The 23,790-nt window shown below is 38.8% G+C and overlaps 1 protein-coding gene across 2 annotated transcripts in view; it reads left to right on the top strand.

Annotated features, from left to right (window-relative positions):
- Window positions 1–1,344: 1,344 nt before the first annotated feature.
- Window positions 1,345–23,790, top strand: part of UNC5C (unc-5 netrin receptor C) — a 426,113-nt gene continuing 403,667 nt past the window's right edge. For both annotated transcript variants that reach the window (XM_061419608.1, XM_061419609.1), the window contains exon 1: window positions 1,345–1,900. In XM_061419608.1, coding sequence (XP_061275592.1) covers window positions 1,777–1,900 — 124 coding nt within the window. In that variant the 5' untranslated portion in view covers window positions 1,345–1,776. The remainder of the gene's footprint in view (window positions 1,901–23,790) is intronic.

Raw genomic sequence — 23,790 nt, forward strand, 5'->3', positions numbered from 1 at the left:
TGGGGGTTAACTCTGAAACCATCTAAATGAAATATTTCACAGATGAAGAAACTGAGACATGCAGTTTACCTGACCTGTCCAGGATAACAGAATGAGTTAGGACCACGGCCAGATCAGACCACAAGCTTTCTGCTTGTGTGTGTGTTTTCACATTGACCCCTTGGCAACAAGAGCTTAAAATTTGCCCAACGTATTATTTAGTATTAGAAATGTAATAATCTTGGGAAGTGGTTTTCTTCTTCCTTTCTTCTTCCTGGAAGGTCAGTTTGCCAATGTGTATTGAACTTTTAATCCATCCACTTTCCTTTTATCCAGCCTTTCCTTATTTTATCCACCCGTTCTTATATTTCCCCTTCATCATTACAACAGGGATCCACGACCTAGCTACCCAGGCAGTTCTTTCCTGAGTAAAAACTTAACAAAAATTCATTGCAGTTTGAGTCCTTACACACACCGTTAGGAATATGGAAGACATGTCACAGGTTCCACCATCACTTTAAGTGAGTATCTACAAATTCTCTTGGGCACTGATTCTGGGAGTTTTTCCGGTATCATCTCACCACGCTTTACATACTCAACCTTGCCAGCGCCCAAGCCGCACGAAAATAAATCTCTGCTGAAGAAGGAGTTTTCCTTGAGCTTTTAGTTACTGTTCCACTACAGAGAAGCCCAGAGCATAACGCAGTCTGAGTTGCCTTGGCGTTGACGACCCCAAGCGAACTGGGGCACTGCAAAAGCTTCCTGCCTTCTTCCCCGGCACGCAGGACTTCAGCTCTGGCTGGAGCCCGGCTTACTCAGTTTCGAGACCTGAAGTGGTACGGCGAGTCCAGCCCGGGGTAGTAGGGCTCCGGCGGCGGCCCCGCGGTGTAGCTGGCAGGCGGCAGGCTGGGCTCCACTGGACGCGGCCGAGCGGCTGGTGCGCGCCCGCGGCGCTGTCGGAGTCCAGGTCTGGCGCACCGCGGGAGGCAGGCGCGCTCCCACTTTCCCGAGCCGCGGCTTTCCTCAGGTCCCTCTCTTCTCAGCTTCCGCAGATTAACCCACCGCCGCTCTCCACCTCCGGCTTTGGGCGCGCTGTTCCCTCACTCCCCGCTTACATAACGCGAGCGGGCGCGCTCCCGCCGCCTCTTACCCCTCAATCGACTTGGGTTGGGCCCTCCTCGCCTCCGCGGCCAGCGCCTCCGCGCCCCTGTACGCCCCGCGCTAGGAGGTGACCCTCTCTGGCCACCCAGCAGCAGCGGCAGCGGCGGCAGCCGGGAAGTCTCTCCGCCCGCAGGAGAACCTTGCGATTGGAGCCGCGAGCGCCTCACTGTGCGCAACTCCCTCCCTCGGCTGCCCCCTCCTCTCGCTGTTTCTTCCTCTCCCTCCGCCCCCCCCCCCCGCCCCCCGCGTGCCTGTGTGTGTTCGGCACAGGCGAGGGGACCCAGGGAGCAGTCCAGGCTCGGCGCGCGGCGGAGCTGCGGCTGCTCCTGCTGCCGAGGGAAGCGACGAGGTGGCCGCCTTGCGCCTCCGCGGACTTCCCAAGTGGGGGCAGAGCAGCCTCTCGCGAAGCCGCTGGTTTGGAAGGCGCTGGGAAAGAGGGACCTGCAAACTCCTCCTCGGCGTCTTCTCCCCACCCTCTTTTGGCCCCTGCCCTAGGAGAAAGTGGAGTGTGGAGCTCAGTGATCATTATTTCTTCAGACAGCTTCGCGGTGCCCCGACTCGGCGCAGCCCAGTGGGGCTCTCGGCTGTTGGCGCGCCTCTGTGTGTGTGGTTCCCCCCGGCACACCTCGGTCGACGATGAGGAAAGGTCTGCGGGCGACAGCGGCCCGCTGCGGACTGGGACTGGGATACGTGCTGCAGATGCTCGTGCTACCTGCCCTGGCGCTGCTCAGCGCCAGCGGCACCGGCTCGGCCGCCCAAGGTAAGGGGGTCCGCCGGCTCCGCGGCCGCCTCTCTTCGGTTCTCGGGCTTCCCTCCTCCTTTCTCTCCTTCTCCCCAGTTCTCCTGACTTCCTTACTTCGCCTCGTTTCCCTCAACTGGAAATCACTTTAAATTCTACTTTTCCAACTAATCAGGAAGCTTTGGTCATGATTATTTTTAATCTGTCATCCGAGATGGGCACAGCGGGGCCAGGGACGCACGGAGTGTGGACACGCATCTACCCCTGGGCATGTGGGAGCCTGGGGTGTCTTTTGCACTTTCTGTCCGACACTCACACGTCGTCGTACATTGCGCACACCGAGGTTTGGAGGAACTCTGGGTGCGGGCGGCGGCGTGGCCTGCCGCGGATGCTCTCTGATGCGCAGAGGCTCCCCGCGCTATGCCACGTCTGGGTTTGCGGGATCTTCAGTGAGTCTCTGAAGACGCCAGATCCAAGGGCACTCAGCTAAGATAACATGTCCCTTGCGGCCGGGGACCCTCCGACGCCGGTGCCCCTCGGCGGCTGCCCTGGGCGCAGTAGAGATTCGCGGGGCACCAGGACGGCGTCCCAGCCCCCGGCAGGCCCGGGGTGTGCACGCCTCCCCGCTCTCGTACCCTCTCCGGGTCGCCCTGCTTGTCGGCGACGGAGAAACTTAAAACCTCTCAGCTCTGAGGAAACGGACTGGTCGTTCAAACTAAATCCGAAACTCCCCGGGGGTAACCCGGCCACTTTATAACTGACATTTTAATGCGTCTGAGCTTTAAAAAATAAGTGCCGGGGTCCTGGGCATACCCGGGATCTAGAGGAGCTCAGCCAGGAGTTAAGGGTGGGTAAGGGCGGAGGGGAGGCACAGAGGCTGACCGCCGTTTTCTTCTTGCGCTCGGAGTTTGAGGTGATGGAGGCAAATCCCTGCCTTCCGAGCCCTTCCAAGCGGAGTGGAAGAGACTGAAAGGAGAAAGCCAAGACTCCCCTCTCCGGGGTCTCTCTCGGGTCCTCTGACCCCCCTCCACCTCCTGGCCTAGCCGAGCGCCCCCCTGGGTCTTGCCGCCCAGTTTTGTGGTGGTCGGTGGCTCCGCGCTGGCAGCTCAGCTTTTCTCTGGGATGAGGGTGGGGGTGGAGGAAGCTTCCGCAGCGTTCGGAGGTAATCCAGGCATCCTATCATCTCGGTTACACTCTTTCCAAATTTGGAAAGCAGAGGAGGTGCGGCGAGAGCCTCAACTCCCTGGGAGATGCTCAGACACTCCGGAGGTTAGCGACAGCATTCCCGCAGATCTGCGGAGGAGCTGGGGGCGAGGGCGTGGGAGGTGGAGGCGGGCGCCCGGCGCAGGCTGGTGTGGCCCGGGTGGGGCGCTAAGTGATTAGTTAGGCTTTGTGAATTAGCCATAGCTACTTCGGGGAGTAAATTTTCCTGCTGCCTAGCTAAGTAGCCACGCTCATAAATCCTTCTCTTCTAGCCAGATGCCTACCATCCCCGAGGTTTTGCCCTGGTTTTCTTATTCATATTTCTAAAGCTCGTCTGTCTGTCTATTTTACAAAGGAATCCCCATTGAGAATCATAAACTTATTGTAGGTTTCTTGAAATTGGAAGAAGTTCTCAGGACGGCAGCTGAGGGTACTTAGAGGGGGCGTTTGCAAGTTGAAGTGAGCAACCTGATGAATTGTTGTGGAATCAGCCGCGTGACTCCCTGTGGAATTCGCCTGCTGTTATTGGGCGCACAAAGGACTAAGCTATAGGGTGGGGGTGGAGGTGGGGACGGAAGGGGGACCAGGCAGTGAGAGAACTGTTTGGGAAAAGGACAAGTTAAAGTCCCCAAAGATGCCAAACGGGAGATATAGGATCCCCGCCGAGAGCTTACTACAGCCAAATTAAAAAGACTGGGTAGGAAAAAAGATCAATAAAGATAATCAAACAGAAGATTGTAAGTGGATTAATATTGAAAGAAGAGGGGAGAAGCGATTAAAAGAAAAGATGCCCAGGATAGACTGAGCGTTTGCCTCTTACACTTTTTTTCATTTCATAGACCAGGCAAGCCAAAGATTGGGGATTTAACAAACTCTTCTGATCTTAAGTGGAACAATTAAATGTATTCTTTTGGGTTTGTGCATTTCACTGCTGTTTTTCTCTGTTTATTATTTTTCTTTCAGTTCCTGGTGGACAGACTGAATCTTGTCTTTGAGAGACACACTATTCCACCCTTTTAATCTTTGGCTTCCTCTGTATTTCAGGATACCAGATATTCCTGTTAGGTGTCAGAAATGTAGAAAGCACCAAACTCTACTTTCTGTTACCATCACTATCACTCTAATCCATTCTTCCAGCCTGTTTTCTGTTGAACTACTATTAAATACACTTTCTTCTCAGAATCACACTCCTATAATGGTTTGATAAGGAAGTCAGACCTTTCTTTCCTTCTAATTTTTTTCTATTTTTTCTCCTCTCTCTTTGGACTAGATCACTAGGGAAATAAAAGATGCTGTTGCTCCCTCAAGGTATGATTTCCTTATGCTGAGGGCTTAACGATGGAGATAAATGACTTTTTATGAATGGAACTATGTATGCAATTAAGATGAGAAAGTTAATATAAGCACTTTACAATGTGGATAAGATTTTTTATTCTGTTGTTAGAAAGATACTAGAAAATTGGAAGTTTTGGGAAATACGTGTCTTCAGAGACAGCCAAGAAAATAACAGATGTTTAAGATAAAAAGGCAGAATGGATATTATTTGTGAGTGTACTCATTTTGTAACTGTGGTTTGAAAAAAGGCAGCAGTCATTTTAAACAGGTCCTTGGGAGAGTCTTTAGGCTTTAAGCAACAACTTTCTCCTTTCTGGCTATGTTCTAATTGTTTCATTCAAGATTTCTGGGAACTCCTAGCTCCAGGGAATTTGTGGTGTTTCTGACTTTCAAGAATGAAAGATTTCACCAGGAAAAGGCTGTGTGTGTGTGTGTGTGTGTCGTTTGCCTCAAAATTAGTGTCCTCTTGAAATGCATTTTATTCCTGGATTACACAGCATTGATATTCTGCTTATCTAGCACCAACTAGTGTTATGAGTGTTAACACCACCAAAGTCAGAACAAAAAATTACTGGACTCTAATTATATTGGGATAATTCTGTATTATTGTAAGATAACTTGTAATGCTTTTAAACAATATACTTCTTCTAAGAAAAAGAGGAAAAATTACTTTCATGCATTTATGCATATTGATGTGGTACAAACAGACAACTGGCATGGAAGACTGACTTTCATGACATGTATACTATATAGTTTTTCTGTTTCAGGAGCAGAGTAAATTCTTAAGTTTGCATTTGGAATTTGTAGTAAGGAAAAGTAAGCAAGTTTACCTTTGTTTAGAACAATAATTTCATGTCTTCTAGCTTAGGGGATTCTTAAAAGGCTTCAGAGAGCAAACTTTTCAAGTACTTACAAAGCTTGAGGAGCCATTAAATTGTTAACATTTACTGACTTCCTGGCCTTCTGTGTTCTGGATCCCGGGGATTCCATGTTCAACAAGAAAGGGCCCTAGAGCGTCTCCTGTTGTAGTCTGGTTGTCACAATCAGAATTCATACTAGATCCTTGTTAAGCAACCCTCCTAAGGACATGGAAGAGGCATCCAGGTCTCCTAGCCAACCCTTTTAGCATATTTAGAATTATTGTTGAGACTTAAAAATAACTGTTCTCTAATATATGCTAGGTTCTCCAATTAGTGCAAACAGCCACAGGGCCCTAACTGCCTTTAGCACTTTTCTGATTTAGGTCATGGCTTTGCTGGAGCAGCAGAGGGAGTCACTCTCAGAAGAAACATTAAAACTACAGGAGGCAGCCACTTCAAGATGATGATGGGGAAGCATGCGGGGATGGGGCTTGAGCCAGAATTCTTGCCTTGCTCTTTTAGCCTATGTCTTCTTTTTTAGTTTGACTTTTGCATCTGTGGCAGTTAGGAACAAACCTGTTAACATCGCCTCAAATTAGAAATCCATGAGCTGTTTGCATAGTGTATGGTAGTAGAAGTACAGTTCTGAACAATTATTATGTCCCATACTGTGTGCTATTTGTTAGGGAGTTGAGAAGACAGTTTCACCCTTCGAGGAAGACAGAACCATAGAATTATGATTTGCATTCTGAAATATAACAGTGGACATAGGTATAGTACTTTCTGGATTCATGTATCCTGTGTTAGTAGTAAACAGGACAAGCTAGGGTTGCAGTGTTAAGCGCAGGAGTTTGATTGGAAGTGGTTTGGTCTTAAAGCTATTTGCGTTGCAACTGTCTTATTAGATCTTACTTAGGTTTAACATATCATTGGTCTGGCTTTGGGGAGGCACAGGTTAGAGGCTGTGAGCGGTGTGTGCCCATTCTGCCTATTAGTTTAGTGGTTACAACTGCCTCATAATACTGCCGCCTCCACCTCCTAGCTGTGTGGCTGCTGGTGAGTTATTTAGATTCTCTGTGCCTCGGTTTCCTCAGATGTAAAATGGGGATAAGGTAAACTATAACTCAGATGAGGGCTGTATGAATTAACACATAAAAAGTATGAGCAACAATATTCTTTGGTTTCTAACTCTGTAAACCACACACAAAGAAATCTAGAAGTTAAAGAAATTAAAGTTCAATAATTTTGAACCGAGAGTAGGGTTTGCTGCGGACACTGCTTCCCCCAAAGTCACGAATGGAGTTGTCTAAGGAAATGCTCCAAAATGTCCCGCTGCAGAGTCCTGAGCATGGCATGGTTCTTTGAACAGCCTGTGGGAAGCTGTCTCTTTTCATAGCCACATTTATTCCTTTCCACACAATCCGGGAAATTAACCTAATACCAGTTCTAAAAATGCCATGTTAAGTCACAGCCTGTTGAGCCCTGGCTCCACTCTTTGACTTTCTATCTTTACAATGAATATTGAAAAATAACCTTGCATATAAATCTATTAACACTTTTATTTAATAAGTACTTTTATTTAAAAAATTACATGTAAGTTCCAGATTTTCAGATAACTGTTTTGAGAAAACCAGCCTGTTGAGTAAATGTGGATAGTTTTTTTTTAAAAAAAAAAAATGGACACAAGTGTATATCTAAAAATCATAATGGAATACATGATAAAACAACACAAAAATACAGAAAAACAAGGGAAAGCAAATCACCAAGACTTTAATACATTCAAGTTGTATTTGCAATAGAAAGTTTCAGCATCATAATGTAGAACAACGTGGGTAATCTAGATAATACGTATTTTGAAAGTGCTACACTTAATTACTTCTATTTTTTTAATGGTTAATGCCATTTTTTCATGTTTAGTTTTTTTTTTCCCCCATGTCATGTGGATTGAGGGATCAGTTCTCCAGCCAGCAATCAAACCTAAGGGCCCAGCAGTGAGAGCTCCAAGTCCTAACCACTGGACAGCCAGGGAATTCCCTCATGCTTGTAGTAAATGTTGTTTTCTGGCAAAAGTTTAAGATAAAACTAGACATTTTTGGGAGTTTTGTGTTATTTAGAGTTAAAACACATCTTTCTCTTAAAGTATTTTCATTGCGGTTTTACTTTTGGATTGCCTGGTCTGCAGTTAGAGAGTCCTAAATTTCTCACTCTTTTTCTCTTTTAACCTAACTCCTTAAAGCTATGTATGGGCTCTTCTTTGACAGAGATGGCTTATGGATTTGTAGAAGAGAGCTCCATGAATATGAGACCTTGGGTATTGTTCCAGTATCACTTAGTTCAAGGATGTTTAAAATAGAAGCTATGAGAAACTCAACGCTATTCTTTATGTGACATTTTTTAAGTATAGTAAGTTTGCCTTGAGCAATATTTAAAAAACTGTTTCTTTTTTTCTAGTTTTTAAAAAGGAATCCAATAATTGCATAATTTATAGTTTCTCTTATTTTAAATATTTATGACCTCCAAATTTGTAGAGATTTTAATAACAAAAATTGTATAGTATTCATGAGCTAACAAGCTCAAAAACAGTAAACTTTTTTACATTCTCTACCTGATTAGAACTCTTAGAAGAATTTCTGCCTTTTCATGAAAACCTAATACATATACTATGTTGTAAATATTTGGACTCTTTATGAACATAATATTAAAAATATTATCATAATTTTACAATTGAAATGAGTTCAGGTTTAAAGTTGTAATGTGGTTTCTCATTTTGAGAGTTCCTGCCCCCCAAAAGTTGCTCCCTTAGGATTATATAATGAGGTTTTGAAAGCCACAGAAGAATGTCTCCAGATCTGATACTTAAAACATATCTAGTCATTCACACATAGTGTTAAAGTTACTGTGACATTAATTAAATTGAAGTTATAATTTGAAAAGTGAGCTGAAGCTTTCAAAGTGCCAAATATGCTGGTTATTTGTCCTTATGTCAGTATACCTTTTTATTAGCAATGGGTAGTGGTTCAAAAGTGCTTTAAGTAGTGAAAGTATAAGCTTAACATCTGAAAACTCCAGTGTTCGGGGAATACCCTCTTCTAATTAAATAAGCATGTCTCATCGTAGTGTGGTAGTGGAATGAGAGAGAGAGGAGACAGGTGAGACTTCATTTTATTGATGTGCTTCTTAGAGTTCTTACTTAAAATATGAGGGCTCCAAATAATCATCTGTTAACAGATGGTATTGATTAATCAAATTTCATTCCAGAGTTACCAGTCTTATTTATTTTAAAATGTTGTGAGGATAAGGGTTTTGTCTTCATTAATCATTGTCATTTGGATCCTGTGGCTAGATTCATTTCTTGGCAATTATGAGAGCCATAAAAATGCCTCATGTAGATGAACATGTATTATCTATTCTTCTAACTAAGAATGTGAAACAACAGAAACTCCCTCAGCACATTAAACAAGTTTATTTAAGAATGCTAACATTTTTCAATTTTAGTCAATGTCTTAATTGATTATTTAATCATGGACTGACTGAACTCAAATGTTATTGTTTTTTTTCCTCTGTTCAGAATAAAAATCTTGTATATGAATATTCATTTCCAGTAAAAACACATTAATGCTTGCCCACTAAAATACATCTGTAGCCCAGTTATAAGGGTAAACATGTCCTTAAGTGGAAATGTGGGTGTTTTCAAAATTCATGAAAATTAGTGTGCATAATAATATAAAATATGAAAGAGCAATGTAGAAGTAAAGTAGACCATTTGTATAGAAAATAACTATTTTAAGATAATTCATAATGTACATTCTCTTAGACAATAGTATAGTGCACTATGATAGGCATGTGGTATAATAATATCCACTTATAAATTACAAGCATAGTGAAATACATCCAGGTATCAGGCAAAAGTGAAGGGGAGCAGTTTGGGACTATTCTAGTCTCTGAATTTGCAAGTTTGTTTTTTGCACTCAAATTGAGTATTTTAGATGATTCCGTTACCTTTTTGGAATTTCAAAAACCTTAAAAAAAATCTTTCAAAATCTGAATCAGAGACTACTCTTAAACAAATGGTATTCTCTGACATTTTCAGGAACTAAAAGTGACGGTCAGTGAAGAAAGCATTGTTGTTGTTTTATCATATGTGATTATCACAAACCTGTGTTGTCTCTAATCCAAACCAAATAGCCAGATTACTACCACAATAAAAACTTTGATTGGAAAGACAGAGTAAATGATGGCAATTTCACTTTGAGCGTGATGTCTGTGTGAAATATGTTGACATTTGAATTCAGCTTTTGCTAAGGGAAAATGATTCATTTTATCTTCCATTGAATAAAGAGTTTGATAAATATACACATTGTAGCCACCCAATGGAAGTAGGCAAGTTTGGCAAATCTTGGAGTCATTCTAGAGAAAACAGTAATTACCTTACCTGTCATTTTCTTTAGCAACTTTCCTTCTTTCTTCTGTATCTCCATAAGATCATGAGAGAGCACAAACTTTTAAATGTGTTGGGGATCAAATTCAAGGATTGAAAGAGCCTAAGACATTTTCCTCCTAGCCTGTTACAAACGTCACCCACAGAGCATGCAGCTTGGTGGAAAACAGAAGCCTGTTTCAGAAACTGCTCTCAGAAGCTGAGGAAAAACAGGCATGCTCAAATGATTTATTGTTTGTGCTATCCGGAATAGAGACCTAAGATCAGTATTTCATTATAATATTATTCAATGGCACTCTGACTTGAAACCTTTATATAAATAGAGTCTTGATACACATCTATTTCAATGAGCGTAGCAAAAGAGTTTATAAAGTATTTAAAAGATGTATTTTTTAATACATCACATTTGGATTTTACTTAGACTTGTTTGAGCAGGATGTACTTGTTTGAGAAATCTAGACTTAAATCAAAGTGATATATTGATACATGGAATCCTTCAAAGTTCTCTATAAAATGCATTTATATTTCCTCAGCTACTCTGTTAAATAGTATCATTAATAATACCAACATTGTATGTTAAATCTCACCTGTACATCAGAAATTGAATATCATTCTTAGGATATATAGGAGTTATTAGGGACAATTGTCTCAGAAAAGAATTTGCTTAAATGAAGTTTTATCTTTAATATAAATAACAGCACATTTATAGAAAATGTTACCAATATCTTTCTCTTATATATTAATCAAAATATATATTTATTTTTGTTTATGTTTACATATAAACAAAAATTAACTACATATATGTTTTAACTATATATATTGTGTATATATATAAATTATGTATATATATATTTAAAAGGCATATTGGAGAAAGTTAGAGTTTACATACTATAACCTGATGAAAAAATGTAGAAGAAGGATGACTAGAAAAAATTTTAACAATAGATTTGTTTTCCAAGTAGGGATGGGGTTAATCAGTTTATTAACTTTATTAGAGACAATGATCACATGAAAGATACACATGTCATTTTTTATAGAATGAAATATCTATGGAATTATTTCCCAGGAGGGCATTTCCTGGAAGACTCTAAGTGGTATGAAGAGTTATCTGTGAGCGCATGCGCACGCACACACACACACACACACACACACACACTTGTGTTTGCACAATTTGTGTGTGTAACTCTTTGTTTTAGGAGAATTCATTGTCACATAGTCTTGGCAATATCCCCCTAAAGCAAACAAAACCTATCAAATAAATGAAAACAAACTTACTAAAAAAGAAATGATAAGGTAGTCATTGAATAGGGGTTTCATCCCTGGTTTCTAACTGAAAAATTATATTCTTTTCTGCAAAAAGTGCCTCGTTGTCGACTAGTAGTTAAGTTGTCTACAGCAGTGCACAGTAGAGCTGCCTCTGCTTCATTTGTGCAGTGGCTTATCTGATAGAAGCAGTTTTCTCTTGTCCTGCAAGTGACAGAAACTGGGGGATCTCCACGTGCACTGGCTTGTTTAAAACATGTGGAGAAGAAATACCATATTTTCCTACACATGTGAATGCCAAGTCACTTTAGTCATGTCCAACTCTTTGCGACCCTCTGGCCTGTAGCCTGCAAGCTCCTCTGTCCATGGGGATTCTCCAGGCAAGAATACTGGAGTGGGTCACCATGCCCTCCTCCAGGGGATCTTCCCCACCCAGGAATCAAACTGTGTTCCTTACATCTCCTGCATTGGCAGGTAGGTCTTCACCACTGGTGCCACCTGGGAAGCCCATTTTCCCATACAGTAGACTATAATTTTTAGACCAAAAGAGAAGGCCAACTGTCCTCTGTGCATGAGTAAAATGTTTCATTCACATGTGGGATCCCCTCTTCAACAGAGACAATGTTTGCCTGGTAAGCACCTTGCCTGAGGTGACCTCTTATGATTGGGCAGATTGAAGGCAGTCAGTTGTGTTGTTTTTCAACTGGTGATATGTTTCAACTTCTTAATAAAATGGAATTATGTTTCCAGGCGGAATGTTTATAATTTTCTTGGACTCCATCAGATGCCATACAGGTGTTTTTATTTCCATATTTCTCCATTATATCCACTGATACATTTATTTAAATGAACAAAGATAAAATTAGTTGAGGGGGAAAGAGTTGTTACTACTGAAAGAATATAAAAAATTTAATTCTACATAGAGGGATAATATGATTTCCTGCTTGTTTTTAATATTATATTAAATGCAGGTTAATATATATTTACATGACACATCAATATGTAAATATATGTTAATTATTGCCATATGTTTCCACATCACTTGGCATTTCTGAACTAGGATTTTAAAAGATGCAAATAAATTCTAGCACACAGGGAATTGTTTCCTATGTTCTCTATCTTACATATCATATGTTCATGGATGACATAGTGTTTTCATAAGAAAAATATGTAATATTCTGTTATGAACAGCAAAGTAATAATAATAATGTCCCACAAAGTTTTGCGATTGCACGTCTAAATGCTAATGAGCGGTTGCCTGTTTAATGCTGAATTGCAAGGTTAAAAAGAGGGTCTTAAAGATAACAGCAGATTCCACAGTCCTTGAGTTTGTTTTGCATTCAGTGACAGTCACTAAATTAGGGAAAGGAATGTTCAAACAACACACTTGAGGAAAAGTGATTTTTATAGAAAGGAGCCATTTCTGCTAATAGCCAGTAACTGCACGTAACCCTGCTGACATTAAAAGTCCATTAGCTAAGCTCAGTTTAAATAGCAGCTGATGCAGTGTCAGCTAAATGTACACTGGAATTTTTTCATATAATGCAGTAATAGCAGTTCTGTAATTTTTTTCTAAAACTACATACATTAAGTAAAACAAATGTCATCTGATAGTAGTGGCAGGGCTGCTAATAAGCAGGCAGAGATTTGTGATGAAACAAAAGTAACAGTCTATATAACAAGAAGATAATAAATGGTAGTGATGGTTTTAAAAGGAAGCCTTTGAGAAAAATCATATGGAGAAGCTTAAGCTGACATCCAGAAAGAGTTGTTTCCATAGAACCACGTATTAATGTGCACTACTTTGAGATATTCATTTAAAGTGGAGTGATTTTTTTACCATTAGCCTCAGTGTTTAGTATTTCAGTGTATTTTGAAACAACAGGAAGCCCCCTCCTTGGACACTGTTATATGAATAAATAGCAAGGGAGTCGGGGGAGGGGGTTAAAGGGGATTGAAAAAAGAACACAAGTGAAAAAAGAGATGTAACTTCATATGTGTTAATATCTTTAAGGAGATTACTATGGTAATATTTTTAAGCAATCTGATTTATTAATGCTGTCTACAATGAAATCAAAGGTTGAAATATTTATATTATCCCCCCTCTCCTGTTTTTCCATTTTTTGAATATTTTCCAATCTCCATTTTAATCATCTGAAAGACAGGAAGTTTTACTGGAAATTTTTAATAGGATCCAAAGATTTTTAACAAGTTATCTTAAAGAATTCTCTAGGACAGTGTTCTGTAACTGTGAGGCCATTGTGGAAACAGTGAGGGTCACTTTGTAATCTAATGGGTGAGTTGGGAACAGGGCAGTAATTAATCAGGGGCTGTCGTGCTCACACCACTGTAAAGTATTACGAGAACCTTCATGCTGACCACCCCTCCCATTATCAGACCATTAGTAAAACCCTATACAGGCAACAATGGGGAGGCCTGCCTAAGCTTATGACCCTAATCACTTGGGTATAAGCTTTGTGCATATTTTCAGAATGGTCACTAGAATTTTCATCACATTTCTGAGTACTCAGAATTATTTATCTTTGTAATCTAAGAATTTATTTATGTCTAACCTGAGATATCTTACACACACATAACCTGAGATATTACATCTTTTGTTTATTTTTGTTTTAAAGTTAACTCAGTTTTCTTTATATGATTAAAAAATACCTCACATAACTCTGCGTGGCTTGAAAGGGGGAAAAAGAAAAGAAAAGGAAGAAAAAGAAGAAAGGACTACTATTTAACCATAATGGGGTGACAGAGATCTCCCTTTTATGTTCACAGCTTTTCATATAAGCATTTCATAATAAAATCAAGAAGTTCTCTTTGGTGCTGGTAACTGTTTTAATTCAGTTCAGGCCACTGTAAAGACTTATTTTGAATGAATTGGAAGCTTCTATGCATAGAGTTTATGCAATTAAATTCCTAACCAAAATCCCACTTACTAACATATTGCATGAGGGACTTGATGAATAATCTCGTCTTTAGTATGTAACTCAAACATTAATAACAGATGGAAATATGCCTAAGTTCAACCAGTAGGCTTTGATTTTTAATTCTAAGCTGACTTGAGTTTTTTCAGACTAAAACATCTGTTAAAAGTGACTGTTTTCTGTATTTTTTTCTTTCTGTTGCATAAATCTATCGCAAGATGAAAAGAGAATGTCAGAGTATTTGGCCACATGATAAATTTGTACATATCTATAAACTAGTATTATGAAATTGAATTATGTTGAGAATTATAAGATGATGCTCAACTGAATGAAATAGGACAGTTATTACATTAGAGTTTGGAATAGTTTTTAGAAAAAAAATTACCCTGCAATGTTAATATACTGTTGCTTTCTTGGAAGTTTTACAATGTGTGTGTTTTTTATTGATGAAGAATTACATTTTGAAAAATTTTGAGTGAACATAATGTATAGTATGGCTTGGGTTAAGTTGAATTTGTTCATTTACACTTGGAAAACTTTTCTTAAAATAATATTTAATAATGTCTATTGTTTAGTGTGATTATCATGTCTGTGTTTAGAATAGTGAATGGTTTCGATCACTGCTTTTTTGCTTTTTAATATTTCTTTCTTTTGACACTTAAGGAATTAAAACATATTAGATATATGCATGTACATGTTGGTCTGATAATTTCCTGGTATAGGAAGTTAATCAAAATTCATTGAAAAAAAATAATGTTTACAATCAAGAGTGTTCTTGGCAACTATGCTAGGGAAATACTAAATACTTATGCAGTCTTTATATAAATAAGTCTCTTGGTAAAAGTGAATAAACTGAGCTTAGCTCTAAGCCTGAATATTGCATACAAATCTAAGATACCTTAGCTTCATCCCACATTTGTAAGAAGAATGTCAGAGTCAGAATAGTATTTACATCACAGAATTACGAAGATTAACAGGGTTGTAAAAAGGGAAGAATTGAGGACACAGTGCCTGGCACATGTTACATGCTTGATGCACATTAGAGATTGTTGTTGCTGTTGTATCATCATTACATACGTCTTGGCACTAGTATGAAGATCATTGAATATATCACAGGAATGAAAAGATTGCACTCAATTGGGGGTACTACCAGGTGGAAAAATATCATTTAAACCAACAAAAGCATGTTGTCGAAGCTGAAATCCTTAAAAAGAATTTGGTAGATTTAAAAATCACATTTTAAAATATCCTAAGTTGTCAGATTTTAATTGTACATTAAAACTCTTTGGAAACTCAACACATGTGTGTTTGGGTTTTATGGACATGTTTTAGTTGATTTTTTTTCCTATGCTAGATTCTGAATGTAGAATATATTCCACTAAAACTAGTATCTATTAAATGTTAATGAAATAATCAGTTTATATTTTTCTCTTCTATACATTAGCTATACTTGTGAAGACAAGTATAAGTAAAAAGACTGGAAAAAACAATTGGAAAAATCTTTAGTTTTTGCTAACATTTAAATTCTTTCTGACTCAGTGGTAAAGAATCCACCTGCGATGCAGGAGACCTGGGTTTGATCCCTGGGTCGGGCAGATCCCCTGGAGAAGGAAATGGCAACCCACTCCTGTATTCTTGCCTGGAAAATCCCATTGACAGAAGAGCCTGGCAGGCTGCAGTCCATGGAATCACAAAGGAGTTGAACATGACTTAGCAACTAAACAACAAAATTCTTTCTAGAAGACTAGAAACAGCCTTCTTCACTTATATCAGAAATTTACTGATATAAAGCAAAGCATTTACTGATCCTAGGGTAGAAGCAAAATTTATTAAACTGAAGTTTCCAAGCAAGGCCAAAGTTCTTTTATGTGTGAGGGGCATGTTATAATATAGGCAAAAAGGTAAATTAAGATACATAAACTGTTATGTATTTTATAATTGACACTTGCATGTAATAAAGTATTTTTTTCTAATGGATTAGTTCATGAACAAACTATAGCTGAAGTCTTATAGTTTCTCAGACATATATGTTAATTATGTATATATGATGGGAAAAGGAAAAAAATACAGATCATAATTTTAATTGAAAAAAGTTTTCTAGTGTACATTTATAAAATGGAAGTACTGTTGCTTAAGTTATAACTTTATTTTGAAAAAATGGACATAAAAATGCTTTTAACTATAAACAACATTCAGTACTATATTTTTTAATTCACTGTAATATTAAATAATCTGTTCAATCTTTAATTTGCTGCTGCTAAGTCGCTTCAGTCGTGTCCGACTCTGTGCGACCCCATAGACGGCAGCCCACCAGGCTCCCCCATCCCTGGGATTCTCCAGGCAAGAACACTGGAGTGGGTTGCCATTGCCTTCTCCATTGTGTGAAAGTAAAAAGTGAAAGTGAAGTCGCTCAGTTGCATCCGACTTGTATCGACCCCATGGACTGCAGCCCACCAGGCTCCTCCATCCATGGGATTTTCTAGGCAAGAGTACTGGAGTGGCTTGCCTACTGTGACATTAAATAATCTTGTTTGTTCTTTTTAAAAATATCCTTTTAAATGTGTTATTGTAAAATTAAAAGAAAGCATAAAAAGCTTTTTCCTCAAAATGTGTCAACTTGACAGGAAGGCTGTAACCCAAAGCACTTATGACCAAAAATAATGCAATTATGGATATTTAGCAAACAATGTAATAGATGCGTTGACCAAGTAAATAAGGATAACACCACTAAAATGATACTCACATAGGAAACACTTTGTAAAGCCCACTGAACACTGATTCTGTTGCCATTTTATTTGTCTAAAAAGCAAAGTTTAAGGCACGTAGTTTTTACTCCAACCCTCCCCGACCACAGCCCCCTCACTTCCCAAGTCCAGCATCGTAGGAAACATCCCACTTTTAAAAGAGAAAATTAATAAGAAGCCTAGAATCAACAGCGTGGTTTAGTTCCTACATGATTATGAAAACTTATCTTTATAGCATCTTATTCCACTTAAAAAACCCAACAGAAGCAGCCTAGACTGTTTTAATGATTGATTAAACTGCTCATTTGGGTTTTTCTGTTGTATATAACATTTGGTTTGCAGTGGGTTTTCTTTGAAGATTTCCAGGGGGAAAACCACAACCATTAAAAAGATGAGACTGTATTTATAACCCCTTCTTCTAGGGTATTCCTGTATTTTTGTTTGGTTACTTTTTAAATAAAGACAAGCTTCTCAGAACTTTAATTTTCTGAACATGAAATGGTCTTAGGCAGTTCTAGTGTGTTATTACTTAGGTCTTGTTTTTTAAAATTGATATGAAAAATATTTATTTTGTGCCAGAATGCATTTTTATGTATTATTTTGTCAGGAAGTAGGGGCAGTTTAGAAAGCCAAATTGTTGAAGCAAACAAAAAATTAATTTATTTCAGAATCTCATATATGTTAGATGTTTGTAAGCACTTACATTCAATCTCTTAATGATGTTAAATCATGAAAGATGACATATATTACTGAAACATTTTGAATATGTCTGTTTCTCCCAACTGGATCACTAAAGAAGTTTTTTCCTGCTTCCCATCCTGCCTCACTCTCCTTTATTCTCCACACAGAAGCTAGGCATATCCTACATACATCATCAGTAAAGCTCTTTTTCCTAAAACCTTTGATGGCTTTACATTGCTTCTATAATCAGACCTAAACTTAGCATGGTTGACATAGATATTTGTTCTTAAACCTCTAATTCCATTCCTGGTATTCCTCTGTGGTTATGGTTTCCTCTGAGCATGCACCTTTCCCAAAGCTGGCACTAGTGTTCCACTGCAGCCCTAGAAGGGGACATCCTTCAGATATGTTTAACAAGCTGGCATTGAGTGCGTATGGCAGCTTGTACTCTTCCCTTTGCTGTGAATGAGTGTTCGCTCCTCAGGTTTCATCCCATTCTTCTAGCTGACTTCTGTTCCATTTTGATATCTTAGTTTAGATCTTCATTTCTCTATCAGTTCAGTTCAGTTCAGTTGCTCAGTTGTGTCCAACTCTGCGACCCCATGAATTGCAGCACGCCAGGCCTCCCTGTCCATCACCAACTCCCGGAGTTCACTCAAACTCACATCCATCGAGTCGGTGATGCCATCCAGCCATCTCATCCTCTGTCGTCCCCTTCTCCTCCTGCCCCCAATCCCTCCCAGCATCAGAGTCTTTTCAATGAATCAACTCTTTGCATGAAGTAGCCAACGTACTGGAGTTTCAGCTTTAGCATCATTCCTTCCAGAGAAATCCCAGGGCTGATTTCCTTCAGAATGGACTGGTTGGATCTCCTTGCAGTCCAAGGGACTCTCAAGAGTCTTATCCAACACCACAGTTCAAAAGCATCAATTCTTTGGCACTCAGCCTTCTTCACAGGCCAACTCTCATATCCATACATGACCACTGGAAAAATGATAGCCTTGACTAGATGGACCTTTGTTGGCAAAGCAATGTCTCTGCTTTTCAATACGCTGTCTAGGTTGGGCATAACTTTCCTTCCAAGGAGTAAGCGTCTTTTAATTTCATGGCTGCAGTCACCATCTGCAGTGATTTGGGAGTGATTCTGGAATAAAGTCTGACACTGTTTCCACTGTTTCCCCATCTATTTCCCATGAAGTGATAGGACCAGATGCCATGATCTTAGTTTTCTGAATGTTGAGTCAACTTTTTCACTCTCCTCTTTCACTTTCATCAAGAGGCTTTTTAGTTCCTCATCACTTTCTGCCATAGAGCTGCCTTTTACACCCAACTGTAACACTCTTTCCTTTTCACTGTGTCCCCAGCTAGCATGTCAGCAGGAAGAGGGCAGGAAGCATGTTCACTGTGGTATCTCTAGCATGTAAATAGGAGCTTCATATATGCAGTGGGCATACAATATAGATCTTTTCAATGATGTTGGATTTGAATCTTTTGAATGATGAATCTTTTGAATGATGCATTTATCCAAATGCATAACACATCTTAGATGGGCTTTTGGTGAGTACTTACTATGGTGGAGTTAACAGGAACTTTCCTTATTCCCTTTGTCACCGACCTGGGGAGCTCCTGTACACAGTAAGATGAATATGAAGTTGAAGGTAGAAAGGACAGTCTCAGGAGTGAAGATTCACCCTCTCTCAGATTCTGCCTAAAAGGCCAATCTCCTTATCCTTACTTCAGAAATCCATTCCTGACTTCAGATAGTCCGCCCTTTAATTTGGTGCTATTAAGTAATGAAGAATTTGGATTCTCATATAGTCAAAGGAAATAAACCTGACAATTGATGGGTAAGCAATGTGGGCACAGCTAGACTCTTGGCCAGTTTGGTCAATTTGCCTAAACATAGCATGGGGAGTTAAAGAGACCTGCAAATGGAACCAGCACTCTAACAACCCTCAGAGAACCTGATTATTCAATTATAGAATTCTACCATATGGAATATTTTTAAAATAGATTTTCTACTGGGTGATGAAATTGTTTTATATTAGGATTATTGTTGGGTCACAAATTGCTCTATAGAGTATTTCTTCTTATTTCTGTCTACTACAAAGTAAATAAGGCTCTTGCAGGGTATGTGTCTTAGTCTGTTAGGGCTACTATAACAAAATAACACAAACTGGATGACTTATGAACATCAGAAATTTGTCTCTCACAGTTCTGGAGGCTGGGAGTCCAAGACCAAGACACCAGCATGGTCATGTATGTAAGGATCCACTTTTCTGATTCCCAGAGAGCAATCTTCTGTCTGTGTCCTCACCTGGCAGTATGGCAAAGGATCTGTGCAGGTCTTCTTTATAAGAACACTAACCCCATTCATGAAAGCTCCACCCTCACAACCCAAGTATCACCCAAAGGCCTCACCTCCTAATACTATCGTCTTTGGGGGTTAGGACTCAAAGTATGTATTTGTGTAAGAACAAACATTCAACTTGATGGTATGATCCCATGAGTATGAGGTGAGAGGGTGAGGAAAGAGGGCAGAGTAGTCCAGAGTCAAGAAAATTAAATCTGTTTGGGAGTGCATATTCAACCAGTTATCTTCCTGTAATTGACTACTGTTTGAAAGTTCTTTTGCTAGGACCAGTCTATTTTCTTTGGGCAGGATATTTTGTTTTTTAGACTAGGAAATCATATAGTGAAATGTATCATTATAAAGCATTATTGAACCAGATATTCTCACAGGCACTTTTAAGGTGACCAAAATATGTTATGGATTATGCTACACTGCCGGCAAAGAGGAAATTATAACAAGTAACTACTTCTTTTTTGTTAAGACTTCAGTAAACACAGACCCAACTTGCCCTGAGTAATTACCACAGAGAGCTATGCAATGGTCTTTAACTGGTAGTTGTTTGTAATCAAGCAGCTTGAATCTTGCCTTGACATAAAGCAGAGGAAGTGGTTAGGAGACAGACCTGTAATTATCAGCAGCAGGTGCCCATAATGGAATGCCAGAGAGATGTTTAGAGAGGCAAATATTACTTTAGGAAAGCTTTCAGGACTGTCAATTTAGACCAAAAGATGTCTAAATAAAAACTGGCTTGAGAGCAATATTAAAAGAATGTGTCTTTGGAAACAAAAGAAAGTGTAATAAATTCATTTTATGCAAATTAACCTCTTCTTCCATATGCCTAAGTATTATCAAGATATGAAGCCTGAAAGATTGGGCTCCGTGTTCAGAAAAGGAGTAATTTAACAACTTTAGACACTTTTGGTTATTAAAAGGTTTATGGTTTAAACAAAAGCTCTGCTCTTTATTTTAATAAGTATCACATGAATAAATCAAATGAAAAATTAGCTTTTCTAAAATGAATTTTCATGGCTTCAAATGACACTGGATCATAGATTCCATAATCATACATGACCAAAATTTTTAATTTTATAAGTTAATAATCTTCTCAATTTAAAGAATCTTCTAATTTGAAGAATAAAAACAAAAGAAACTCTGTATTAAATGAGAACCAAACCTTTAATATAGGAGCTCTTGGTGGCTCAGATGGTAGAGTCTGCCTGCAGTGCGGGAGACACAGGTTCGATCCCTGGGTTGGGAGGATCCCCTGGAGAAGGAAATGGCAACCCATTCCAGTACTCTTGCTTGGAGAATCCCATGGACAGAGGAGCCTGGCAGTCTACAGTCCATGGGGTCACAAAGAGTCGGACATGACTCAGAGACTTCACTAAACCTTTAATATACATTTTACTACTTTACTATATATTAATTTATTAGACATTTGTCAATTGTACAGAATTTCACCCTTCAGTGATAACATTTTTCAATTTTTACTCTTTTCTAAAAGAAATAAAATATTATCATCCTTTCTGAGTGGTACTCAGAAGGAATAATTATCCATATAATAAACTATATACAATAAAAACGTAATCAAGTTATAAAAGAAATATTAAATGCAGATTTATAATGCCAGTTCCTCTTTAAGAAGTGCACTTAGCTAAGTTGTTTTGATAGTGTCCTATTATTTCAATATTTTTCTTTCATCTTAAACTATAAAGACTGTGGTTTATATTAACTTACAGGAAATTCTATTAATACTGTATGAGGCATTGACAGACTAAAGAAAACCAACAAAACATAACTGCCTGAGTAGTTTTTTATGTTTTTAAATAGGGAATTTTCTTTTCCTTTCTTCTTTTTCAAGTAAACATTCATTTTGGTTGTCTTTATGTTGTGGGAGTGAATGAACCACATGGGCTTGAACACCTTCTAAAGGAGGGAGGAGTCGTGATATGTCTGTAAGACCTCATTCATTCTCAGATGTGCTTAGCTTGTGTTTTGGGGAATATTTGTTTTCCTGCCTAAAGCTAGCCATATATTTATCACTGTGAAAACAAGGGAGAAATCAGTCATATATTTATCACTATGAAAATAAGTGGAGAAGTCAGTCATCCACTGCTCTTGCCAAAAATGCCTTTAGCTCCCACAGTAGTTGTATGTCAAGATCTTGCCCTACTTAAAAGAAAGACATAAGATTTATTCTGGAAATTTACCAGGACAGACTAGCCCTCGAAATGTGGAGGAAAAGATCTCTGTAGCTAAATTAAAATAAACTTAAGTCACACTTGATACATTATGCTTAAGATAGCTCCATCTAAAAATATATATGTAAGTTGTAGAGGGCCTTAGTCTTTTGTTCAAAGTGGACCCAAATATGGGAGATTCAAGAATTACCTAAAAACGGATAGATAAAACCAAGGAGAATAATAGTTTTATGATTTGAAGTTTATCTGCATATTTTGACTTATTTGGAGTTCTTTTCCTTCAGATTGTGGAGTAAATTAAACCAAGCTGGACACAGGGCTCATAGTTTATATGGAGATAACGAAGCATCCAAGTATTTTACTTAACTGCATTCTCACTAATTAAATTTAGAATTGACATAGAGGAGAAAGATGTGGTTAGAGCTGGTGAAACATAGAATATATTTCTGTTTTAACATGTAGTATATTCTCTCAAGTGATAGTCTCATTTAACCTTTTTTTAAAGGTTAACCTTTTTTTCTAGTACAGCTGAGATCAATTTAATTTAGGAAGTATTAATTGCAGTATCCCATAGAGATAAATGAGATAGACTAGAATAAGATGCCGTACCCATCATTAAGAAACTTAAAAATCTTGTTTGGAAGATAAAATAATTGCAGGTAAAACATACAAAACTACAAGGTGGCAAATTGACAGAATAAATAAAACTATTTTGAAGGAGATAAAAGGAGAGATAAACATGATTTGGTGCTAGGACTTTCTGCTGGGATAAACTCTCAGCACATTTTGAGAAAGGAATAAGGCAACAAATCTCATTCCCTTTTACAAGTACTGCTTCCACTTAACTTGGCAGCGGCTGGAAATGTTTTGTTATAGTTGTGCAAGGTTGTGTTCTCTCTTCATCTCTTCCCATTTTCTCCCCCTTTCAATTCTGAGAGCAAGTCTTCCCTCAGGCTTTCTCCTATTAACAGCACTCGTCTCTGCCTGGAAGTGAGAAGTTACAGAGACCTGGTTTCTGATTTCTTGAGTCCTGAGTCTCTCTTGCCTTTGCTGTCGCAGGTTCATTTCTTCAGTGCAAATCGAGTCTCCAATCCAAATTTAGCTGTTTTATTACATACTCTGTAGCTAAAGTACTGTAGGCCAGATGTGACTGCATCCACAGCAACAGAGTTTGAGTGTGTCAAGTTGTGCACATTTGTTGTCTCTTTGTAAATAGAGTTGTACATGTTTTAAAACTTGTTTGGATATTGAGTAATGGTCTCCTTGGTGCTCCGATGTTTATAAAACGATGTCAGTGCTTGAAGGTAGAGGATTGCTATCGTAGATACTTGCCCTTCTCTATAAAGGATATACAAAAGGGAGGAAGACCATTTGCATGAATCTCAAGGGTGAGCAAATGGATAAAGTTAAGCATATGCAACCTGTAGAACTACTTCAAAGTCAATCGTAGCACTTTCTATACTTAACTAAAATTCTTCAGGTAAATTTAAATTGAAAGGGCCAGAGGGGTCTATGTGAACAGTTATGAAATTTAGACTTAACGTTTTATTTTATTTTTATTTTTTTATTTTTTTAGACTTAACGTTTTAAATGTAAGAATGGTTTGCCTAACATCTTCCACAAATGTTTGGAAATATAGGTAGATGGATGGTTAGATAGATAAATTGATAGATATTAATCTTAGATAGTATAATAACTTTTAGAACTCTAATAATGTTCTTACTCTTTAGATCTTCACTTTTACTTTTCTTATGCTTTTTTTCTTGTCATTTGGAGAAACTAAGAATGTTGCTAGGGTAAACAGTATATGGGATGCCAATGAATATTTCTGAAGCTCTGGTATTTTCCAGTTTTAGAATTTTGAAAATGAAAATGTGGGAAGAATGTAGGAGAAGAG

Source organism: Bos javanicus, chromosome 6 (assembly GCF_032452875.1).
Source record: "Bos javanicus breed banteng chromosome 6, ARS-OSU_banteng_1.0, whole genome shotgun sequence".
Classification (NCBI taxonomy): Eukaryota; Metazoa; Chordata; class Mammalia; order Artiodactyla; family Bovidae; genus Bos; species Bos javanicus.